Raw genomic sequence first — 23,024 nt, 5'->3', positions numbered from 1 at the left:
AGGAAGCTACTTGAAATGGAGCAGAGAAACAAATAGATGAAAAAAACATGCAAGGGATCTCATGCAAAAGGAAGCACAGAGCGAACAGGCCAACATGCACCGCACAGCCCCGCAGGGAAACAGAGAGAACGTGGGAAAGCCATGTTCAAAAACATATGATAGCCGAAAATTTTCTAGAAGTAAAGGCATGAATTGTCAAATTGATGACATGCAGTACAACACGAGTAGGAAATGTAGGTAATGCCCCAGCTGCACCATCCAAGGAAGAGGCACAGCCTTCAAGAGGAAAAAAACTCTCTTGCAGGTTGCCACCGAGGGACAGACCGCAGTAAAGGAAAATAATCAGATGGATATTAGACTTCCCCACATCAATTATGAAAGCAGAAGGAACATCTTGAGTATGCAGAGACAGCAAATGTCAGCCTGAAATCATCTATCTGACCAAACTAGAACTCAAGAAGGAAAGCGAAATAAAAATTTCTAGACAAATACATGCTTGGCTCTGATAGAACAGTGTTGAATGAATGAAAGTTGTGGGGCAGAAAAACTGATCTCAAAAGGAGTAATGAGAAGCAAGATGGAATGATAAGCAACAAACTTGGTAAAATATGGGTAAATCTAAACAAGCGAATACAGATACATTTCTATTCATGTAAACAATATAAATTATTTTTATAAGAATACAGAACATGTTTATGGTATTATAATTCATATACTTGACAATTATGATTATAATGGGCAAAATCCTTACTTTGAGGACAGCAGAAACAAGACGAAAGAACTGGACAAGAATGTATGAATTTCCAGTCAGGCGGGGTGGCCAGAAGAGCCTCAGAAAATGAAATGTGCTCTGAAGACGGAGCAGCTCAGGAGGGTGAATGGCTGGACCTGGCGAGTGTTTACAGTGGATGTGAATTCAGAAAAACAGAGGCTGTCCGAGGTGGAGAAACCAGGGTCTGCTTGGACTTGCCACAAAACTTGCAGATGCTTATGAGTGCTCAGACCTGCTTGCCTGGAGCAGCCTCTTCAGGAAGAGGCCCTAGTGGACTTGAGTGTTGCCTCTCCTCTTGAGCTCAGGGTGGGTTCTCAGCAAAGAGCGCAGAGAAGGACCACACAGACTTCTGCCAATTCCGGGCTGGGCCTGGGAGGAGCTGCAGGGTCTGAGAAAGACCAAGAAGAACATATGGGCCACAGAGTCCTACAGAACCTGTTACCAGTTGTGCTGCACGCAGGAGCCTGGCTGCACCACGGGCGTCTGCTCTGGCTACAGTTTCGCCTTCTGTGCCTCATGCAGATCCACCTACCCCTAGGGTCTCGTCATGTGAGGTGACGGCAGAGAAATCAACAGACTTATGAAGCGAGTACTTGCAAGCAGATGGGGCCAATAGAAGATTTTTGGAACAGAGGCAGGTAAGAGGGTGATTCAAAAGGCACTGGAAGGGATGGAAATGAGGAATGGCTGAGAAGGGACCCAATGAGCGGCCCGTGGCAGGAGTCCCATAACAAGTGTGACTGCGCCGAGCCAGCACAGGCCAGCCGGGTGGGCTGGGGCTGTCTCTAGAGCTGACCCTGCCTGCGGCATTTGCACAGGCCGTTCCATGCTAATGGATTTATCTGGGGAGGTGAGTTGAACAGTAACTCCCACCGCTCCAGATGTGGGAGTAGGACAGCTTGTCCGAGCCCTTGCTCGATCCACAGAGCAACCCCACAAGATCCCTAGGGCGCCTTCACCCACTCTTCCTACGCACAGGGTGTGGGAGACAAGGTCTGTATTCTCCATGTGGTACTACTGATTAAGGCACATTGATTCATTTTTCAATGTAACATAATTGAGAAAATTATAAACCAATGATTCAGAAAATGCCAACTAGAGAATATTAAATTACAATGTGCCAGAGTCTCTGAATAGTTAAAAATTAAATATTTATTTTATTCTCCAAGCTTCAGGTAAAGAGAGGGATGAAGAGGTATAACTTATAGACCTTTTTATTTCTAAGAAGCAACCCTCTCGGAAACTCGAGGGTATCCCCTCAGTACTGCTTACAACTGGGGGGAGCAGAGCCTTATTAAAATTGTATCAAATGCCTGGAAAGAACTAGACTGTACACAGTCCATGTTTTCTACAATCCTATGCTCGTGCAGTTTGAGAGGAGTATAGAGACAGAGACTCATTTGAGATTTGGTTTAGCCAGTTGTGCATGTTGGTAGTAGCTTACTTCAGGGTGAACCACTGAAAAAAGAGAGAGCTTACCTTCCAGGCCAGTAGAGGGGGAAGAAAGAACTTTTAAAAAAAAGATCTATCAATGGCTGACAGGAATAGAGAAAAAGCAGCATAGAAACAGAAAAGGCAAAAGAAAATGGTAGAAATGGGGCCTCCCCGGTGGCACAGCGGTTGAGCGCTGGGTTGCGATGCTGCCCGCGGCCTCTGCGGCGCCGGTTCGATCCCCGGCTGCTCCCCTACCACCAGAGGAGGGTCCCACATGGCGCGCAGACCTCTCCTGCCGCCCGCTGCTCCCCTCAGCAGTGTCCTTCGGTCTCCCCGCTCTGGCTCTGGTGAATTCTCTCACCCTCCCGCGCTTCTGACTGTACCCAGTGCATGTATAAACAAACAAACAAATAAATAAAACATGCCTCTATTAAAAAAAAAAAAGAAGAAAGAAAATGGTAGAAATGAATCCAAACATTCCCAGAAGTACAGAAGTACAATAAGTGGAAACAGGAAGGCAGAGAGCAGGAGACGCTCCCCAGCCCGCTCTCTTCTCGAGCTGGAAGCCCCAGGTCAAGGCCCCAGGAAGGCGCCACCTGCTCTGCAAGTTCCTGATGTTCCCGGACAGGAAGGCCAGGCTGCCAGCTTGCCACCCCGCCCCCAGCCCCTTGTCGCCTCGAATCCCACCCCCACCCCATGGCCAAGAGGGGCAGGAGGGCATCCCTCTCCCCCACACCCCTCTGGGCTCAGCCTGCAGGGACCCAGGGTCCCCCTGTGAGGAGCACCAGGTTAGGCCATCTGGGCCACGGCTCAGAGCCTCTTTCCAGAATCAAGGGGTTGAAGGGACAGGTTGGGCCTGGACTTTCCCTTCTTCAAGACCTGTCTTATCTATTTGCTGTTTTCCCTACAGGCACAGCCCCTGTCACGTGGCAGGCGTTCAACACATTTTAGTTGAATTGTTGCTGGTACAGCGAGTGCCATCGGCCTTTCGTCGCCGAGTACCCTGGGCGCTGTGACGCAGAGCTGCAGCTGTGCCCGGAACCAGCGGCTCGGGCCCGCAGCGCCAGAGGCGGGGAACAGACAGGTAAGCCGAAGTCCCAGCAGAGAAGCCGCTTTCTTCCTTAAGATGAGCCAGCTTAGGAGAGAGGAGGCTCAGTGTTTGCATCTGCCATTGCTGCTCCCCACTTTTAATGGTGTGATTGCCTTTCTGCAGCCAGCCGCAGGCCTGCCGCCAGCCCCCACCACCCTCCGGCAGTCTGTCCGGGGGAGTCCCAAGGAGGACCCCTACTTCCCCAGGCCCACCAGGGGCCCCTGGCCCTCACTGCTTTCAGCAGTTCCCCACTAACGCCTGCAGCCAGAACCCCAACCTCCACACCCTGGGGACACAGTTCCACGGGGAAGGGCCAAGAGGCCCAGCCGCTGACCCCGGTCCTCGGCAGCTCCAAGGACAGGCCGGTGAGCCAGATCCTCGTTCTCTGAGCCGCCCCAGGGGAGGCCTGTGCTGCAGCCCGGCCCGAGCAGCCTGACTCTTTGAGCTGTCTGCATTCATCACAAGGATCTTCCCCCAAAATCTATCAGAGCCCCTCTCTCCCTCATGTAAACCCTCAGCACCTCCCTACCCTCCTGAGAACAAATCCCAAGCCTTCCCCACAGCCTGGGCGCCCTGCACAGGGAAGATGCTGGCCCCCTGTCCTGCCTTGCTCCCGTACTTGGCTACAATCTGAGTCCCAGGCTCCCCCTAGCCCTGAAGCCAAGCTCTTACCTGTCACACTGGAGGACCCCGTAAGTACTGCCTTTGTGCCCTTGAGTTTCTGTGGCTCCCCAGGGCCACCCTGTGCCGTGGCCCAGGCTGACCGACCCCATGCCTCTGGTGAGTCCAGCGTGGGCCCTGGGGCAATGCCTCCTCGGTTTTGCTCCTCACAAGTTCAGCTAAGAAGACGCTAAGGCTAAGAGCTGCAGGCAGACCCCAAGGACACACCAAGAGCTGCTGTGGTGGAATTCCCCACAGCGGGCGTCATCTCCGACACCCACGGGCGGTTGAGTGGTGGGAGCCATGTGTCCCAGTGCCAGCCCGTTCGTGCTCGGGTGGCAGGGCCGTACGGAAGGCCCGGGGTTCCCTGCAAGGCCCCGCCATGATTCGTGGGCAGCCATTTCCCTGACAAGGCATTTTCAAGCCCAAAGTCCGCCTCCTCCTTTCTTAGATCTTTTTACCCTTAATTGTGGTGGGAGCACACAGCCCCGTGTAAGTCAGAGCGTGCAGCACAGGGTTTGACCCCCACAAACTGAGTTACTCCCCCCAGAAGTTTGCTGACATTCATTATGTCACACAGACACGAAAGAAGGAACATAGGCTTTTCCCTGTGATGAGAACGCCGAGGGTCTGTCTCAAAGAACTTGACCCTCCGTAAGTGGAACCCCACGGCGAGCGTCCTTCCGCTCCGGGCTTCTGCAGGGCCCGGTCCTCAGTCATTCGTGTGGTAGCATGTGGCTGAATCTCCATCCTATTTAAGGCTGAGTAATATTCCTTTGTGTGTGGACCGCGTTTTGTTTACTCATCCAGCCTCCGCGCTGGCGGCTCTTCGGGTTGCTTCCACCTTGTGGCTACTGTAAGTGCTGCCGCGCAGGATGTAAGTGTGCCAGTGTATCTTGAGACTTTGCTTTGAATTCTTTGGGGGAGGTACCCAAAGTGGAAATGCTGGAGCAACAGGATCATTTTATATTGGATTTTCTGAGGACCCTCCATATTGTTTCCCATTTTACACCACTGCATCGTTTTACACGCCCACCAACAGTGCACAAGGGTTCCTGCTCTCCGCATCCTCCCCACACTTGTGATTTTGGGGGATTTCTTTTTTGTTACAGCCGTCCTAATATGTGTGATGCATTGTCTCGCTGTGGTTTTGATTCGCATCGCTAACAATTAGTGATGTTGAGCCACTGCGTGTGTCTATTGGCCACTTCTATGTCTTATGCAGAAATATCCACTCAAGTCTTTTAGCCATTTTTTATTTTATTTTTTTAAAAGATTTATTTATTTATACAAGCACTGGGTAAAGTCAGAAGCGCGGGAGGGTGAGAGAATTCACCAGAGCGGGGAACAGAACAGGCAGACTGACGAAACACACTGCTGAGGGGAGCAGCGGGCGGCAGGAGAGGTCTGCGCGCCATGTGGGACCCTCAGCGGCGGCCGGGGATCGAACCGGCGCTGCAGAGGCTGCGGGAAGCTTCGCAACCCAGCGCTCAACCGCTGCGCCACCAGGGGAGGCCCATTTTAGCCATTTTTTTAAAGTTGGATTGTTTGCTTTGCTGATGTTCAGTTGTGCAAGTTCTTTATATATTCTCGATGTTAACTTCTTATCAGATATATATTTTGCAAATATTTTCTCCCATTATGTTTACACCTGTGAGGCTTTCCTTTCAATGCACAGGGTCCTATTGATCTGTTTGTCCTTCTGTTGTCTGTGCTTTTGGTATCACAGGCAGGAAATTGTCGCCACACCCAATGTCATGAAGACTTCTCCCCAGGTTTTCTTCTAAGAGTTTTATCATTTTAAGCACCTATGTTAGGGTCTTTGAACCCTTAAGGAGTTAATTTTTATATGTGGTATAAGATGAGAGTCCAGCTTCATTCCTTTGCATGTAAATACCCAGTTGTTCCAATATCTTATTCATTGAATTTCCTCAGCTCTTAAAGGAAAAATTGTCAAGGAGCAGGAAAACTGCAGGTGATTGGGTGATGGTGGGCAAGACTCACCTCTTGTTCAGCCACTGACTCTCTCAAAGGGCCCAGGCTAAGTTGCTCAGCAACAACTCTTCCATCATCACTTATTCGCTCACCTGCCATCATTCGTGCAGCATATAATGTCCCAGTTCAGAGCCCACAGCCTGCAGAGAATTGAGGGGCTCTGTGCAGTTAGCTGGAGGAAGAATATTCCTTATTTTCATTAACTTTTAACTGAAATGTAGCTGTACGGATAGCGCAGTAGTCCAACTGCAGAGAGACTAGCAGTGCCTGTGGCTGTCACCAAGAGAAGCCTGATATTTTCTTATTCTGTTGGTGTGGCAGCAACTCTCTCCAAATATTCTTCACACTTGTCTCTGCTTCTAAATTATTACAGTAATTACTAGACTTGCCACTTTATCTTACTATTTATGTATTAAAGATGCACATATATTTTATAATATTATGAATGATTGTGATTTTTAAAATATTTTGATCAGTGAATTTCAAGAAAATTGTTTTCTTTTGTAGTCCTACCTATTTTATTTCATGGACTCAAAAACATCATTCTGAGAAGGGACCCACAACCTGCCCCGGGTTGCTGGGACACAGCAACTCCTGACAGCCTTGGGAAGACCCCACCCGCACCCGGGGGCACGTGGACATGTAGGTACGAGAGGGCGACTCCCGTGCTGAGCGCCTGGCACCTGGGGCCTCACAGCCTGTGCAGCTCCCGAGTGGACCAGCCATATCCTAGAGACTTATGTGTGAGAGGAGACCATCCACCCTGCAGCGTTAGGGAGCGGTCTCGCCCCTGGAGGTCCATCTGCCCGCTTTGTGCAGGTAACAAGATTCAGAGGTATGAGCTCTGCCTCCGGGACAGCAGAACATCAGCTCCCCTCCCCCCTTCTGCTGACACCATATTCAGCTGCCTGAGCAGCGAGGCTCACTGAGCTCTTGGTAGCTATGGAAATCCCAGGGTTTCCCTAGCAACAGCTCTGGTTCAACCTTGTTGCTAGGGAACGCTGGGGTTTCCCAGGCTGCTGCATAAGCAAGACTGCTCCAGCCACCGGGCAAAGGTGTGAGCACAGCTGTGGGTCTGACCAAACCCCCCCCACACACACACAGAAGTTTCTCCTTGGCCCTGCTGCTTTGGGCTCCCAGCCAAGTGGGAGGGGTCTGGCGAGGGGATGGAGAGGCAGGGCTACAGGGTAAGGAACTAATTAGAAAAGTCTGAATTAGCCCAACAGATGTGCCGAAGTGGCAGGCGCTGGGCTTCACTAGCTCTTCAATTTTCAAGATGGCACGGGCTGTTGGCAAAGTACTTTCCCAAGAGTATCAAATAATGCACATCTGATAAGCATCAAGATCCTGCCCGAGGCTAGTGCCAGGGCCAGCCTCCAGGTGTGCACTCCAGGTAGGGCCATCGGGCCACCTGTGGAGCGCTCTACATGCTTGGTTTAAAGCTCCTCTGTCACCATCTTGAAATCCAATTTGGACAAACAGCCCTGAATTTTTATTTTGCACTGGGTTCCACAAATTATGTAGGTACAGTAGTTATAATCCCTATTTATAATCCCTACTTTACAAAGGAGAAAGCTGACCCATAAGTAGCAGCTGCAATTAACCCAAGTTCACATGTCAGAAAGAATTTGCCCTTGGGTGCTTTGGGACACCAGCAATTGGAAGGGCTTTCCACAAATAGGCCTCGGGCGTGCAAAGGTACTCCTGGGGTCCCCATGACAGAAAGCTAGGGATGGGCGGAGTTATGGCCTCCTTACTCATTCAAGGTATGGAACAGAGAACTGGAGAAAGTGTGGCTTTGGGGAGCTCCCGTGGGGCAGAATGGAGAAACCATTGAAATACGGGGGCTGGGGGGCTGCAGCAAGTTGATGGCAGAAGCAGTGCTGCCATGTGTTAAAAAGCCCCACAGAGGGGCCTCCCCTGGTGGCGCAGCGGTTGAGTGCTGGGCTGCGAAGCTGCCCTCAGCCTCTGCAGCACCGGTTCAATCCCCAGCCGCCAGAGAGGGTCCCACATGGCGCACAGGCCTCTCCTGCCACGCCCGCTGCTCCCCTCAGCAGTGTATTTCATCGGTCTGCCTGCTCTGCTCCCCGCTCTGGCTCTGGTGAATTCTCTCGCCCTCCCGCGCTTCTGACTGTACCCAGTGCATGTATAAATAAATATCTAACAACTTTATATATCAACTACATACCAATAAAATTGATTTAAAAAAAAAAAAAAGCCCCACAGAGGATGTCTACTTCTTCCTGCCCTGGCCCTGTGGAAAGCAGCATTTCCCGGCTCTTTGTCCTCCAGGCACTAACTGTAGGGCAGCAGGAAAAGCCCCCTGCAACCGTGTACACTTATTTAGTGAGGACTCCTGCATGTCAGACTTGGGGGTGATGCCTGTTTTGGGCTCAACTGTGTTCCCCAAAATTCCTATGTTGAAGTCCTGACACCAGAACTCAGCAATGTGACTGTCTTTGGAGACAGGGCCTTCGAAGAGGGAACTAAGGCTTACTAGAATGACATTCTTTTAAAAAATCACCACAGTAACTTTCATGGTGACTCGAGATGCTCCTGCTTTAATAAAACACATCTTTTAAAAAGAAGCCCCTGCCACTGCACTCCAAGTTCCCACGGTGAGCCGACTCTGGCCATGCCCATTCTGGGGCCTAGCTCGCAGCTGGTCAGTGCAATAGATGACCCCACTAACCCAGCAGGGGACAGGGGCTGTGGGGGGGAGGGGCCACTGACAAGAGCACAGGTCCAGCCCAGGCTAGTCAACGGAGATCCCCTAGAGCAGGTGACAGGTAAACTGGGGAAGAAGAGGAATAAGGAGACATCCTGGACATAGCCCTGCAAAGGCTCACGTGTACAGAAGTGCTGAGGAGATAGAGCTGGTGCCCAGGTGCCACATATGTGAGAAGCAAGCTGTGGTTTTAGAGAGGCAGAAGCTAGCTTCTTGTCTGGTGTAGGAGCTGTCTGAGGCCAGGACTGTGTGCTTTCCGGAGCTCCGTCCAGAGTGAATGTGAGTCTCTGGCTGAAAGTGACATTGCAGGACAAGTGACAGAGAATCAGCAATCTAATTGATTGCAGCACTGAAATCAGTGTCTAAAGTCAGCTTAGCACTGATGTTTGAAGCAGTCAGCTTCTAAAAGGTATCGAAAGTTCTAAAACCTAAATGCATTTCACCTTATTGTTCCAATGGGTCACTTGCTCCCTCTTTAACTCTTTATTTTGCCACCTAGAATGATCCTTTCTGGAAAAAAAAAAAAGTATGCACAGAGAAGGCCATGCGCAGAGCCGTGTCAGAAACCATTCACCACGTGGCGCCATTTTTAACTACTATCTCCGACAACCACCAAACTGCTGTATGCGCTTCAGTCCACTTCAAGACGACTGCTTCTCTCCTGGCCACCCCTTATTTCTTCCCGGCCCTACTGTGATAACTACTGCCCTTCTCAGGCTCTTACAGCACGTTTCTCCAAACATTCTCTCTCCACAGAAGCCACTCTTGCTAAGGGCTGCCTCTTGCCACGCTGGCCCTGGCTCCATGACCGTCCACTCCCTAGGCCCCCTGCAGTGATGTCCCTCACGTCCAGTCTCCTGCTTTGCTTGTTCTCTTTCCGTTCTTAACTCCCAGCCCCTGCCACATCCCTCCTGAGCAGTCGCCTCAGCACCGTTGCCCTAGGATCGCTCCCCACACCTAGGGGTTCTCATTTGTGACAATCCCCACTGTGTGGTCAATGCTTCCTTTACCTCTTGTACATGCAACCACAGCACATTTCCCAGAATCCCTTGTGGTGTGGTGTGGTCAAATAGCTGAGCTCTGGCAATGGGGTGTGAAAGGAAGAGATGTATCACGTTTGCAGCTCGAGCCACTCAAACCCCTCCCGCCGTCCTCTCACCTCCGTTCTCTGCCAAGAAGCCCGAGGAGACCTGGGAAGGCCTAGGGGCCTCTGGCACTACTGGACAGAAGCAGCCAGGTCCCTGATGAAGAGCCCAACTCCCACCCCACCCCAGCCTGTGCCGACCTTGAACTATGGCTCAAGTGAAAAGTCATCCTTTACGGAGTCAACTCACTGAGCTCAAGGCTGTCTGGGCAGCCGCTGGCCCCTGACGACCGAATGAACGGTCGCAGGCTGGGGTGTCTCGTGCCTCAAATTATCGACAGCAGTGCCCAAAATAAGGCACAGGACCCTCTCTCAGGCAGACGTCCATCTTTACTACGAACCTGAGTTCACGTACAAAGTTAGAGTGGCGATCGCACTTAAATTTAACTCTGTTAAAAATTAATCATTTTATAGATAAGCACCATCAGGAATTCCAGAAGGCATTTAAACAGCTAACAGATATTGCCGCTCACCCTCGGCCGACGGAGCCACAACAGCCCATGTGGCGGCGCACGTCAGGAAGGAGAGCAGGTCACGGAAGTCACGGCCAACTGTTCCTTATTAGGCTTGGGTTTGGCCTGCAAGGGAGCTACTGCCCGGGTCCTCCCCTGCCCTCAGGGCACCCCTCCAGGTACACCAAGGTCACTTTACCCATTCATCCCACAGCACCAGGGGTGGCGCCAGAAGTGAGTCTAGAACTGATCCTTAATGATGCCACATCACTTCCTGGATACCTCGTTTCTTGATCTCACAGATAATGCCAGAACAAGCGCCTCAGGACACAAAGCATCCTGGTTGCCGAGCCCCTTCCCCAGGCGTGTGATCAGCAGAGCGCCTTCTTTGCGGCCAGACTACCAGCCAATCAGAACGCACTGAATAACTGTTTGAATCCAGAATTCCAAAAGAACCCCCCCAAAAAGGAGAGCCCCTCCGAAGAGCAGAGGCCTGTATTATGCCAGACTCCCAGACAGAACACTCCCCAGGAACAGGAAATGGCCGAGAATGTTTTTTTCTAAGCAAGTCACAGAAATGAACTTCAGCTATCAGCAGATGGACGGGCGCCCTGTGCAGTGGCCGCGCGAGGCTCTGACGCTGCCTTGACAAGCAAGAGGGAGCCAGTCCCCGCTTTGGGGCGCTTAGGCTGAGCTGGATGGCAGCGGGGCACTCCCGCTCTCCTGGTTGCGGTGCACTCGCTGTTTCCCGCAAGCGCAAGTCCATGGCCAGGAGGCCCCCCTCTGCGCCCTATGCCCTTCGCCTCTCTGCCAAGGGGCGCAACTGGGTCTAGTAGGATAACACCCTTCTCGAGAATTTTCAGCATGCTTTGCTGTGCTAAAATCGACGTAACCATATTCATTCTTTTAACCATCTGCGGATGTACAATTCGGAGGCATTAGATATATTCAGCGTTGGGTGACCATCGGGACTACCTGTTCTCAAAAACATCTTCGTCAACCCCAGAAAAAAACCCATGCCCACTGAATGATAATTTCCACCTCCCATCCCCCTCCCCACAGCCCCCGTCACCTCGGTCCTCCTCTCTGTGAGCAATACTTTCTTATCCTGGGCGCTTACCTGGAATGGACGCTGAGGTCCTCGTGTGTCAGGCCTTTTCACCGAGCACGCGAGCAGGCTGTGTCCATGTTGTGGCGCATTTCAAACCGAACTCCTCTGGACAAGTGGATCACGTTCCATGTGGGCACGGCCCGCGCTCACCCGTCGTGCACACCGGGGCTTCCATCTCCTGCCGCTGTGAGTAGAGGCTGGGAACGTGCGTGCACGACGGTCTTTTCAAGTCTGTATTTTCAGCTCTTGTGGATGCACGTCTAGGAGCGGAACTTTGGGTCCTGTGCCAGGTCTAACCTTCTCAGAAACCACCAAACTTCTCCAAAGTGTCTGCTCCATCCACATCCCAGCAGCAAAGTGCAGGATCCGCTGTCGCCATACCCGCACCAGCACGTGCCTTTATGCCCCTTCCACTACAACTACCATCCTGAGTGTGAAGTCTAGTGATATTTTTAAGTATAAAAGTCATACGTGAGCTGCTGGGCCAGCAGGCACGGGGCAGGCTCGCATCGGGCGGGCAGATGGAGAAAGGACAGTCTGGGAGCCCCCGGTGGACTCTTGGGGCCTTAGTGGTCTCAGGGAACCAGACACACGGGCGCAGCAGGCAGGGAGCCTGGCGTGCAGGGAGGCAGGCCCCGCCAGGCAGGGGTGCAGGGAGGAAGGCTGGCAATCAAGCCTCCCAGATAGACCCCCACAACTCTACCTCTTTCTCTGGGCTCTCTGGGTGGTCTCGCCTCTGTAGTCAGGCCGCTTGCCCCCCGCAGTCATCTGAGTGACGCCGCCCTTGTGTCCCCGGCTTCTGGCTCAGGTGTGCGTATGTAGGGTAAGGAAACATGTCAGGCTTTCCTGCCCTCCCGCCATCTGGATAGATGATGGATCCTTGCAGTCCTGAGTACATGCCTGATGGCAGCACCTGGAGTAGGGTGAGGGCCTAGGGAGATGGGATTCACCTGGGCTGAGACTGGGCTTTTAAGGGCGGCGTCATGGGGACGCCAGCAGAAGCCGAAGAGAAGCCAAGAGAGAAGCAAAGAAGCAGAAGCAGAGAATGCTAGAGAGCCCAGAGAGAGTGCAGATTTGCTGGGGGCTGGGAGGCCTGCCAGCCTCCCGGCCCCCCAGCACCCCTGTCTGCCGTGTACCTGGTAATCCCAATAAAAGCCTGCAAAACCACTGAGGACTCCTCCTTTATCCGGTCTGCTGGATCAGAAAACCTGCGCAGTGTCCTGTTTCTGACTCTACAGCGTACTTACACACGCCCACACCATGCTCCAGGTGTGCACCGTCAGGCCCACGTACACCGCACCCACGCTCCCAGGCGCCTTCTGCGTCCACACGATCAAGGCCGCAGGTGAGGGCCACAGAGGCCAGCGGCGCGAAAAGCCTGATTCATTCATTCACCCTATATGAACCCAATCATGTTTTAAGAAATTCAAGGCCAGAACAGAATACAAAGAGGAAGGCCTCCTCATGGCAGCCTCTAAGCGCCTTCCGCTGTGCAAGGAAAACCACTGGTAAAAGTCCGGAGCGCTCTGGACCTTGTTCTCCACACTGCTGTTCTCACACAGGTGTGGCTGTCTGCTCATAGCACACACACGTTCACACACATGTCTCACACCAGCGCCCGCCCTTCCATCCCTGCATCCCACTGACACTGCTCCGTGGTGTTCAGGAAGAGTCGACTCTGGATCACACTGCAGCAGCAGCAGAACCTTCGTGTCCATCCCCCGCAGGGTGCAGAGGGCTGGGCTGGGCTGAGCTACTGTCGCAAATACCAACAACTCACTATATTCCTTTCTCTCTCTTAAATCACCTTCTTTTGTCTGGGAAAAAAAGTCAAAGATTTCTCCCTTTGAAGAAAACTGCCCAACAGTTGCAGCCTGAGACCTGTAGCGGTTGCTGATGGGAGGTGGCCCTCTGCTGGCTGAACTAGTCGCGAATTCTCTGGAGAAACAGACTAGACTGTGTGCGTGCGTGCGTGTGTGCCTCTGAAGACTGGCAGCCTCAAGACCCAGGAAGAAGTGAGAGTCTCGGCTTCCATGTTTCACTTCCTGGAGGCTCAGCTGCTTTCCCTGTGAAATGGGGTGATAATCATTCTGTGAAACGCAGTGTAATCATCTGTAGGGGCAGGAAGGGCCAGAGCAGGTTTTCTATGATCCGAGCAGACAGGGTAAGGAGAAGAGAGTCCTGGAGACCTCAGTGGCTTTTCAGGCTTTTATTGGGATTTTACTGGGTACACAGCAGGCAGGGGTGCCCGCGGGCCAGGAGGCTGGCAGGTCTCTCAGCCCCCAGCAAGTCTTTACTCTTTCTGGACTCTGCGGCATTCTCTGGTGGTCTCTGCTTCTCTGCTTCTCTGCTTTCTGCTCCACTGGCATCCCCGTGACACCGCCTTTGTAAGCCCCGTCTCTGAGCACAGGTGTATCCACTTATGCATGTCCACACCCCACTCCAGGTGCCCGCCATCAGGCATGCAGTCAGGACCGCAAGAATCCATCATCAATCCTAATGGCGGGCGGGCAGAAAAGCCTGATACTTTTTACCTAACCCTACATCATCCCTGCCCAACACCAACGTCGCAAGGCTCAATCCTTTGTAAACCAAAAGCCTTTGCAGAACACAGCATCTGGCAGTTGTCAGCACCGCCGCTGGGGTGAGCTGTTTATGCTGACCAGCAAGAGAGGGAATTGGCGGGCAAGGAAGTAAGCAGAGGAAGCTCATAATCACCACAGGCATGACCTCAGAGCCGCGTCTGAAAAGGCCGACTCTTGGAGGGAAAGGGAGGAGGCAGCGTGGCACACAGCAGGCTTTGTGGTCCCAGCAGCAGAGGCTCTAAGAGGGAAGGTGACTGCTGAAAATGGGGAGTCTACAAAGGGAAAATGTGCCTCTATCGCTTCAAATTCCAGAGCAAAAGTTCACCCAGAAACTTCCCAATGTCCAATCGTGCAAACGGGATGCTGTGCTGGAGACCGTTGTTCAGCGGTCACCTTCTCTTCAGGAATCCACATGGCTGCAGATCTTGGCTTGAAAGTCATGTCCACAGAGTGGCCTTGTCTGAGCAGCCTGTCCTGCTGTTTCCCTCGTGGTACGGCCTGTGTAACAGAAAGTGCTCCTAAGGGACTTGCTGCATGGATGAATGAATAAATAAATAAATGCAAAAGACAAAGGGAGAAAATCTAATGACAGATTTTTTTTTTTTTTATGATGTGAATCCCAAGGGATAATGTTAGGCAGCTAAAGCTAAAAACGGAGTGACACTTTCAAAATAATGCAGACCCCAGGGTGTGTCCTTGAGGACGTGAACACCAGGTAACCGGCTCGTGCACACACATGCGCGTGCACACACACACACACAGCTAAGGGTTTGCATATTTTTCCGCATTCTTTTTTCCATGCCCCAAATGAGTATGTTCAACTCCAGGGCAGTGGGTCTGAATATTTTTGACGTATGGACTCTTCCAACACATCCGACGGTGACTGCGCAGATGCAGAGTGGACTGCAGGGGCCGCTGCGGGCACGTCACTGTGGGAGCGCCACGGTGGCTCCCTGAGGGGGAGATCCCACACTGTCAAACACTGGCAAGAGTGTAAAACAAAGGTACTGCAAAAACAATGTTAAAATATGCAAAAAATAAAATTGCTCACATACCTATGCCCAGAAACTGTGCGCCTCGTTTCAGATCGAAACACCCCCTCAGGATGACTGCTGGACCCCTAGAGAGTCAATTGGCCTTGGCAGCAACCCCTGTTTTCAAAGTATACTCCCCCGTTGTACCACCAGGGTGGGCGACATTAACTCCCAAACCTTATAGTTGAGCACTTCAGCCAATTGTGAATTTACTCACTTAACAAATATTTTGAGTGCCTGCTACGCGCAGGTGGTGCTGCGAGAGCTTCAGGTACATTCACTAATTTCATGGTCACAGGGCAAGCCCTGACAGCCATCCACCTCGGAGAGGGCTGGGCGGTGAGCCCTCCTGGCAGCCTGGCCCCCTCGGCAGACCCCTCTGCTGACCCCTCTGCTTCCACAGATCTCAGTGGGTTTCAAGAAGTTACTGTTTGAGCTACTTGTTCTTTGTATTCCTGTGCTTTAAAACCCCACTCTTCGGGTTTAAACTCTTGGCCCCTACCCTCCACCTAACCAAAGCAGAACCCCAGCTTTTTTCTCCTTTTCTCCCTCCTTCCTCCTCCTCGTCCTCCTCTGTCTCTCTCTCCCTCTAGCTCCCTCCAAATCTCCCTCCTTCCACCCCAACCCCCATAACCTCACTGTGTGGCCCCAGATGTGCTTTGAGCAATGAACCTCTATTTTGTCAGAGCTCCCCATGGCAATGCCGAAGGGCATCTTGCAGCCGGCAGTGCCGCTAGGATCCTCCAGCAGCTCGTGGTAGGCACAGGCTGAGCCCGCACAAACGCCCTGCCCTCGAGGCAGACGGTTCCGGGAGCGAAATCCCTGGACCCATAAGGCCCACAATGTACTGAGGCTTTGGTCACCTGCAGGGGTCATGTGGAGACCTTGCACGACACGTCACTGGTGCTGCTCCTTGTGAGGCCGGGATCTGGGGGGTCCCGAAAAGTTTCCTCTTTTAAGTGTGTAGAGCAGGTTGGAGACAACGTGGAGGCTGGCACCCTGGCGACTTGCTCACCCTCCCTCCTCCCCACCCCACCCCCAGTTGCCTTTTCTGACTCAGTTTGTAACCAGCTGTTTACTTTCTGGACCTGTTTGTGCCAAGGATGGCACCCGACCTTTCCCCCACAGCACCTGTCACGGGGGCCTGTATCCCCGTGCAAATGTTGACGCCAAATCAGATCAGGCTTGAGCTGGTGATTGTGCACAGCCCCGGGGTCACGGGGTCTCTGGAGGTCACGCCAGGTGTGCGAGCCGCAGCACACCCCGCGCACAGAGCACAGGGCCAGCTTTGCCCCATGCCCCAAGGACTCCCACCCAGCACCCATGGGGCAGACAAGAGACATTACTAAGGAGAGGGCGGTGTGAGCGCCCTGAGGCTACCCGAAGCCTGGACGCCCTATGGCTTCAACAACAGACAAGTATTGTCAGTTCTGGAAGGTAGAAGTGCAAAACCAAGGGCGTGCACCAGGCCTCTCCTTGGCTCACAAGGGACGTCTCCCCTGAACTATGCACATCGTCTTCCTTCTACGCACCTGTACGTCCAAATTTCCCCGTTTTATAATGACCTGGGTCGGGTGGGTTTAGAGCCACCAGACACAGCCACGTTCCAAGGCCCTGGGCTTAGGAATTCAACATATTGCAGGGAACACAATTCAAACCCTCACAAGGGGGCATAGTCAGAAAGAGCCAGAGAATGCTTGGATTTGTCATGTGCTGGTAAACCCTGGCTCGAGGGTCAGCCAAGCCCACGAATGCATGCGTGTGACAGAAACAGAAGGGGGTGGGAGCCCAGAACACTGCAAGGAGGGCCCAAGGCCACGCCTCCAGGGGTACTCACAGTCGGGAGTGTCAACAAGGCCGGGAGGAGGCTGCCAGTTTTCCCTACTTACACTAAGAAATGCCAGCCTGTCAATCACTGTGGTTTAACGACACGTGATCAGGCGTCCTCCACACAAGCCATCCCTGTATCGGTGTCCACACAGGGGTCTCTCCTGAGGGCTCCCCTCCAGCGTCCTCTCCCCTAAGGCATCCTCCCCTTCGTGAGCCAAGTGCCTAGAAGATTCTGCTTGAGCCACTGGGATTGGGGGCTCGGGCCTCTCTGTCCTGGGGCCCCTCCTAGGGGCAAGGGATGTGCCACTGCAGCTGGCCGGAATTCCAGCGGGAGAACAGCCCCACAATTCCACTCCACTCACTCAGAAAAACTGAGAAACCAGTGTTCTAGAAGGAGGAAGGGGTGGTAGTTCATAAGAAGACAAAAAACATAGATTTGGGGGAGTGGGCAGCAACGTCAGCGAGCAGGAAGGGCGGTCTGCTCTCCACGAGCGCTGCCCGCGGCACGACCCTAAGCACTCCCATCTGTTAGCTCCTTCTCAGCCAGACCACCTGTTTTCTAGATGAGGAAACAGGCACTGGACCTCCAAGGCCATGGCTGCTCAGTAGGAGGGCTGGCATGGAACCAGGTAGGACTGAGCAAGACATTGCCTTGGGAAGCCAGAACTGCTAGTCCCTTGGGGACAGACAGGACAGTGAGCAGCCAGGAGGACGTCACAGCCCTCCAAATTCAGGCGGGAGTGGCAGCTTCAGAGAGGAAATAGGAGGGGCGGACCAGAATGACAGCTGGAGGGGCCTGTGGGGCACAGCACATGTTCAGGTAAAGAGGAGAAAGGAAGTGAGCCGTCACAAGGCCTGCAGGCCTGCCCACCAGGAAGGAAGGGGGGGGCATGGCTTAGACAGAAGAGCAGGCAGCAGAGGAGAGCGAGCGCTCTGCGCCCATCCAGATCCGTCCAGTTCCCAGGGCAATGGCTGTGGGTTTTGGCACCGCCAGAGGAGGTTTCAGTCACTAAATGCGTTTGACATGTCACAAGGTGACAGGCTGGGGTGGCAGCCCTGCTTCACACCTGTGGTCAATGCAGACTGGTTATTTTGGCTGCAGTTGAAGATGGCCACTCTTCCAGCCCCTTCCAGAACACGGTGCCGAGCTGTGCAGCCCGAGACCAGTATGCAGGCCGGAGCAGCTTCTGTAAGACCCAGCACAATGGCATGGAGGGCATGGAGGGCTCGGACAGGGGCTGCGCTGGGCCCTTCTGTCAAAGTTGCACTATGTGTCCTGTTGGGGTTTGCTAAATCAGACGACTGTGTCCCCCAGAAGCTGGACACCCATCCCCCCTCTAGCCTGCGGGGTGAGTGAGCACACCACCACTGATGTTCTCCACTCCCCCTTGCTCTCCCTCATGAGACTTCAATGCCACATGCCAGGACCTCTCTGGGGGCATCCCAGGCAGGGCCAGGAGGGGCCTCAACAAGGCCAGTCAGTCCAAGCCAGCATGGCTGCCTCCTCAGCTTGCCTGAGCACCAATGGCTGATGGGACTCTCTTTGGAACTGACACTTCACTGAAACTCTTTTCAGGGTTTCCGCTACTTAGCTGGCATGGAAATTCCACTGGTTTTATGAATCGAAGGGCTCCCCAGGCAAGACGAGGTCCCCAGCAGCAGAGGAGGGTCCTGGGGGGCCTCCACCCACAGGGCAGAAGGTGTGGGGGAACCACTGGGCTGCCTTCAACACAGTGGTCTGGAAGAGGGCGTGGCAGACCCTGTTCAAAGTAAGAAAGACTTTATTTTTAAGACAAAACAAGTCACACAAATGCACATCCAAGTGCAAGGGAGACCGATTCACGGGGTTTTAGAAAAAGGAAGCCACACTCGGGTGTCAGGGAAAATTGGAACCATGGGAGAGACGCCCGGGGACGTGTGCTTGTCTGGGAAGTCGTTCTGTGGTCGCCCCACCTGGGCGCCGAGGGGGTCAGCAGAGGACCTCCACCATCGAACACTTTCACGAGCCTAGAACACATGGAGGTTGGTGCTAGGTAGGAAGCGCGGTCGGTGAGGGAACAGTGTGTGCTCCCCGAAGCCGGGTTTACACAGGGCGGGCCCGACATGCAGGCGCGCGGCTCGCGCAGGGGGACGAGAGCGGCCCTAGTACAGGCTGGTCTTCTTCATGATGCGCAGGAACTCCTGCTCGCTCACTTCCCCGTCTCCGTCGCGGTCCGCCTCGTCGATCATCTCCTGCGCAGCAGCGAGGGCTCACGTTAGAGTAATTCGGCACCGAAGCTGAGCACGATTAAGCTGCAGTTGCCGGGGCAATGTGACCAACGCGGCCCAACCCGGGCGCGTGCACCCCTTTTCAGAGCAGCTTGGTTCCGGGAAGCTCCCTGAAAGCAAGCTGCGGGGGTACACGCGCCGCCGAGAACGGAGGGGCCCTGTCGACCGAGGGGTCCTGCCACCAGTGGCACTACGTAAAACCGCACACTTGCGCTTCTGGGCGCCGGGCCTCAGGCTGGCCGCGCGATCACAGGAAAACGTAAGCGGTCAGCTGAGGGCCAGAGCACCCCAGTTCCCGGGAAGAACCCTGCGCGTCGGTTTAAGTGCCATGCACAAGGCCTGCGCCTCAGCCCATGCCGCTCACCTGCAGCTCCTCGTCAGTGAGGTTCTCCCCCAGCTCCTTGGCCACGCGCTTCAGATTCCTGAAAGATATCTTCCCAGTCTCATCATCATCAAAGAGCTTGAAAGCCTTCAGGATTTCTTCTTTGGTATCTTTCTCAGACTTTTACAAGGGGAACAGAAAACACATGAGGAGGAACAGCAGTTACTCCTGCTCAGCAGCCTGCCCCCACCTAAGCCACCCGCCCTGCCCCCAGGCCACTCGTGGCCTCAAGATGGCCTTGGTGATGTGGGTCTGGGTCATAGGAGAGCAGACATCGCCCAGGGGAGAAAAAGAGGCCAAACCGAGAGACTGAGAAGGGAGCACAGAGGCTTGTGCTGGAAACATTCTTTCCCTACACACGAGAGACTAGATGTGACCTCCACATACGGGACCAGAGGGGGAATTAAAATGAGGGCAAATATGCTGCTTAAGTGGGCGGAAGTGGAGTCCCTCTGGGTGGGGAGCAGGAGGAGAGAGGTGCTTCATGTGTCAGATCACAGGGAGCCACAGAACCCCAATTTAGGGTCAGCCCTGACAGCTGGGTTTTCTACTTTGGAACACAGTGCCACCTTCTGCTGAATGCAGGGGCGTCCATGCCAGTGAGGGCTGCCCTCAGCAAACACGCTCTGGCCAGGCCAGATGCCCCGCCCCTGCCAAGGCCCCTTTCTTTCATGGATCTTGGTTGATTTCAATCACTGACCACTGTGCTACTTGGTTTTCCCTCTTCCTGTGCTTTGCCGTCTAGCATTTATGCTTCAAATTCACCAATAAAGAGTGAACGCGGTGGACTCGTAGGCCCCCGCCCTAGACCGCAATAAAAGTCAGACCCTGGACACCTGGACACACGCTCTTTCTCTCTCCCAGCCACTGAGACTACACTGTGCATGCCCGGGAGAGCTGTGTCATTTCCAGGTGCTCTGAGCAATGAACCTCTATTTTGCCAAAGCTCCCTGTGGCCATGGCGAAGGGCATCTTGCAATCATAGTAACAGCCACAAGTCGGTGCAGCCGCAATGTTGGCTATGGACAGGCCAAGACTGGCACGAAATATGCAAGTACTCTACCAGAGGCTGAGGCTAAACTCGCCGGGAGCTCAACCCCCAAATGCTCCTGAAAGGCAGGGAAGGACAGAGAGCCCCTCCTAAGAGCAAAGTGGGAACAAACTCCGGAACGTGGGCAGACTAGGTGGTCACAGAATGGCAAGCTTCTGATCTAGTCCATAAAGAACACACGGGTGACTGATCGTAAAGCAGCAGCGTGACGAGAGCAGGAATGGAGAAGTCTGCCCTGGGCCCCGGAAAACACACCTGCCACCGGGAGTTACTGCCCTCGTGCCGCGGGAGGCAGAGGTGTCACACAGACAAGGAGCTGGGGGCCAAAGCAATGGCTCGACGGGAACCGACTGCGTTGCAAGGAAGGGATGCTGCTCAGGGGAGTGACGGGGCCTGGGGTGACACCTTATAGCCCCTCCTCGCTCCTCTGGACCCTGGAAAAGGGCACCACCTGTGTCAAGGGAATGGGTGAAATGGAAGCTCAGGAAAGCCAGCCCTGCGGCGCGGGGAGGAGCGCTGATGCACAGGGCGTGCAGCAAAGCAGAGCAAGTACAAGAGCGAAGAACTGCTAACTTGTGAGAATAAGGACTTTGTCTTGTCAAACGCGAGACCGGGGATGTCAGCACCGCCCGCAGGTTTTACTGCCAGCTTGTGGCCATCACGTTGACATATCAGCTGAAGAAAGGGCGGAGAAGTGATGGCAGTGGTGCTTTTGCCACTTTCTAGGGGGTGAAATCTCACTACCTGCGACTTTGTGGCCATGAAGAAAGTTAAGGAGAACGTAAGGGTTCTAATTCTCAACATAAGTACCGCCTTTGTCAGCTGAAGTGGCTGGTTTTTATCTACTTTTCTTCAGTGAAGACACTTTCATGTCAAGATTCAAATTTGCCCAGCACTGTGGGTGGGAAATACACTGATCACCTTGCCGACTTACCATTTTCTGAGTCATGACAGTCAAAAAGTCACTAAAGTTCATTTTCCCTGTCCCATCCTTATCAATTTCACTTATCATTTTCTTGATTTCTTCTTTCTTGGGTTCAAAGCCCAGTGCCCTCATTGCCACCTACAAGGAAGACGGGAGGGTGTCAGTAGGCACACACAGACGGCAGGAGCAGTGTCAGCCGGCGCAGAGCAGCAGCTGACACAACATGTGTAATGATCGGGAAACTGTCACCCTGACAAAATTGACATTCGTGCCCAATTTTATTTAATAACATGAGGTAAACAGACCCCAGGGCACCTTGTCCTGTTACTCTTTGTAGTGAGCAGAGGGCAAAAGGGGTACAGCAGGGACAGGGAAAGATGACAAAGATGAGGCAGAGGGACAGCAGGGGCGCAGGGAAGGAATGTCAGGGCTTTACCTTAAGTTCCTTAACATCTATGGTTCCTGTCCCATCAGCATCGAAGAGATCGAAAGCCTCCCGGATCTCCTGCTTCTGCTCCTCAGTCAGCTCTGGCTTAGGACTCATCCTTTTACGCTGGGCAGCTGATGCCATGTTTGCCTTCTTAAAGTTAGAGGCCTTAAGACAGTTTACAAGCACATGAGGACAACATTATATAAATATATTCCATAAGAGTTACAGACAGCCCTAGTTCTAAACTCGCATACACCAACTAAGTGCAAAGATTTCCTTGTCAGCAGGTGACACCAGAAAGAACAGGGAAGCTTCCCGTGCGCCTGCTACCCACCCTCTTCTTTGCTACTGTTTCTAGAAGCAAGGCGATCCCTTGTTCTTTGGGACAGCACTTACTGAAAATCATCCTGAAAAGACGGCTAGTGGAAGGGTTGACTGTGGATCACTGTAGCCAGTGAGCTCTCCCTGAAACTGCGGTCTTAATTCTAGAAACTCTTGCAATGCCCACTCGCGCTATTGCTCCCCTCTAAGTATTTCGACTTTCTGGAGACTTCCAGCGTCGGCCAAATACAATAAAACTCAATTCACTGGGCACATCAGTGCGTTTTCCAAGAAGCTCAAAGCAAGTCCCGAATGCGTCTACATTTCATTTGCAGCCCGCGTCAGCAGTGGAACAGCACAAACTCGCCCGTTGCGTCTGCAAAGCAGCGGGCAGGGTCGGCGAATTACAGGCCCAGCCGCACGGCCGCGGCCGCACCCCACGTTTCCGGGAAAGCGCTCCGCGCAAGGAGGGCGCACCGGCGGCGAGAGCTGCGCGGCAGAGGCGGCGGGCCGGGCCGAGGCCGCGGAAGGGTCCGGCCCGTGCGCGCGGCCCGCACCCGAGCGGCCGGAACTCACCATCGCCAACCGACCGCCCGGCCTGTCGTCACGGCAACCGCCGTACACAGCGACCCGGCGGCGTTCCCAGCGCTCCGCGCGCGCGGCCCCGCTCCCCATTGGCGTGCGCCTGCCCGGGGGCGGGGTCGGCCGGGGGCGGTGCTTCGGGGCCCATGCGCGCCTCATTGGGCCGCGCTGCGCCGCCTGCGCGGCCGGGCGGCCAATCCCCGCGGCGGAGGCCTCTCGGCCGATCCTCG

General features: G+C 53.7%; 1 protein-coding gene across 2 annotated transcripts; it reads right to left on the bottom strand.

The window, feature by feature from the left end:
• Positions 1-18,573: 18,573 nt before the first annotated feature.
• On the bottom strand, positions 18,574-22,852 carry CETN2 (centrin 2). Of its 2 annotated transcripts, none has more exons than XM_037512848.2 (5): positions 22,789-22,852; positions 21,898-22,056; positions 21,471-21,599; positions 19,468-19,605; positions 18,574-19,067 (listed from the first exon to the last, which is right to left on the bottom strand). In XM_037512848.2, the coding sequence occupies exons 1-5, from the start codon at positions 22,789-22,791 to the stop codon at positions 18,978-18,980; spliced, it is 519 nt and encodes a 172-aa protein (XP_037368745.1). In that variant the 5' UTR covers positions 22,792-22,852; the 3' UTR covers positions 18,574-18,977. The 2 variants fall into 2 exon arrangements, with proteins under 2 accessions (XP_037368745.1, XP_037368746.1); XM_037512849.2 differs by lacking the exon at positions 22,789-22,852 and adding an exon at positions 22,288-22,660 and having other exon boundaries at positions 18,575-19,067.
• Positions 22,853-23,024: the final 172 nt, after the last annotated feature.

This window comes from Talpa occidentalis, unplaced genomic scaffold, assembly GCF_014898055.3.
Source record: "Talpa occidentalis isolate TD23 unplaced genomic scaffold, MPIMG_talOcc4v2.1 talOcc4.15, whole genome shotgun sequence".
NCBI lineage: Eukaryota > Metazoa > Chordata > Mammalia > Eulipotyphla > Talpidae > Talpa > Talpa occidentalis.
Note: the sequence above shows the minus strand (reverse complement) of the source record. Positions and strands in the feature narration are given on the sequence as shown.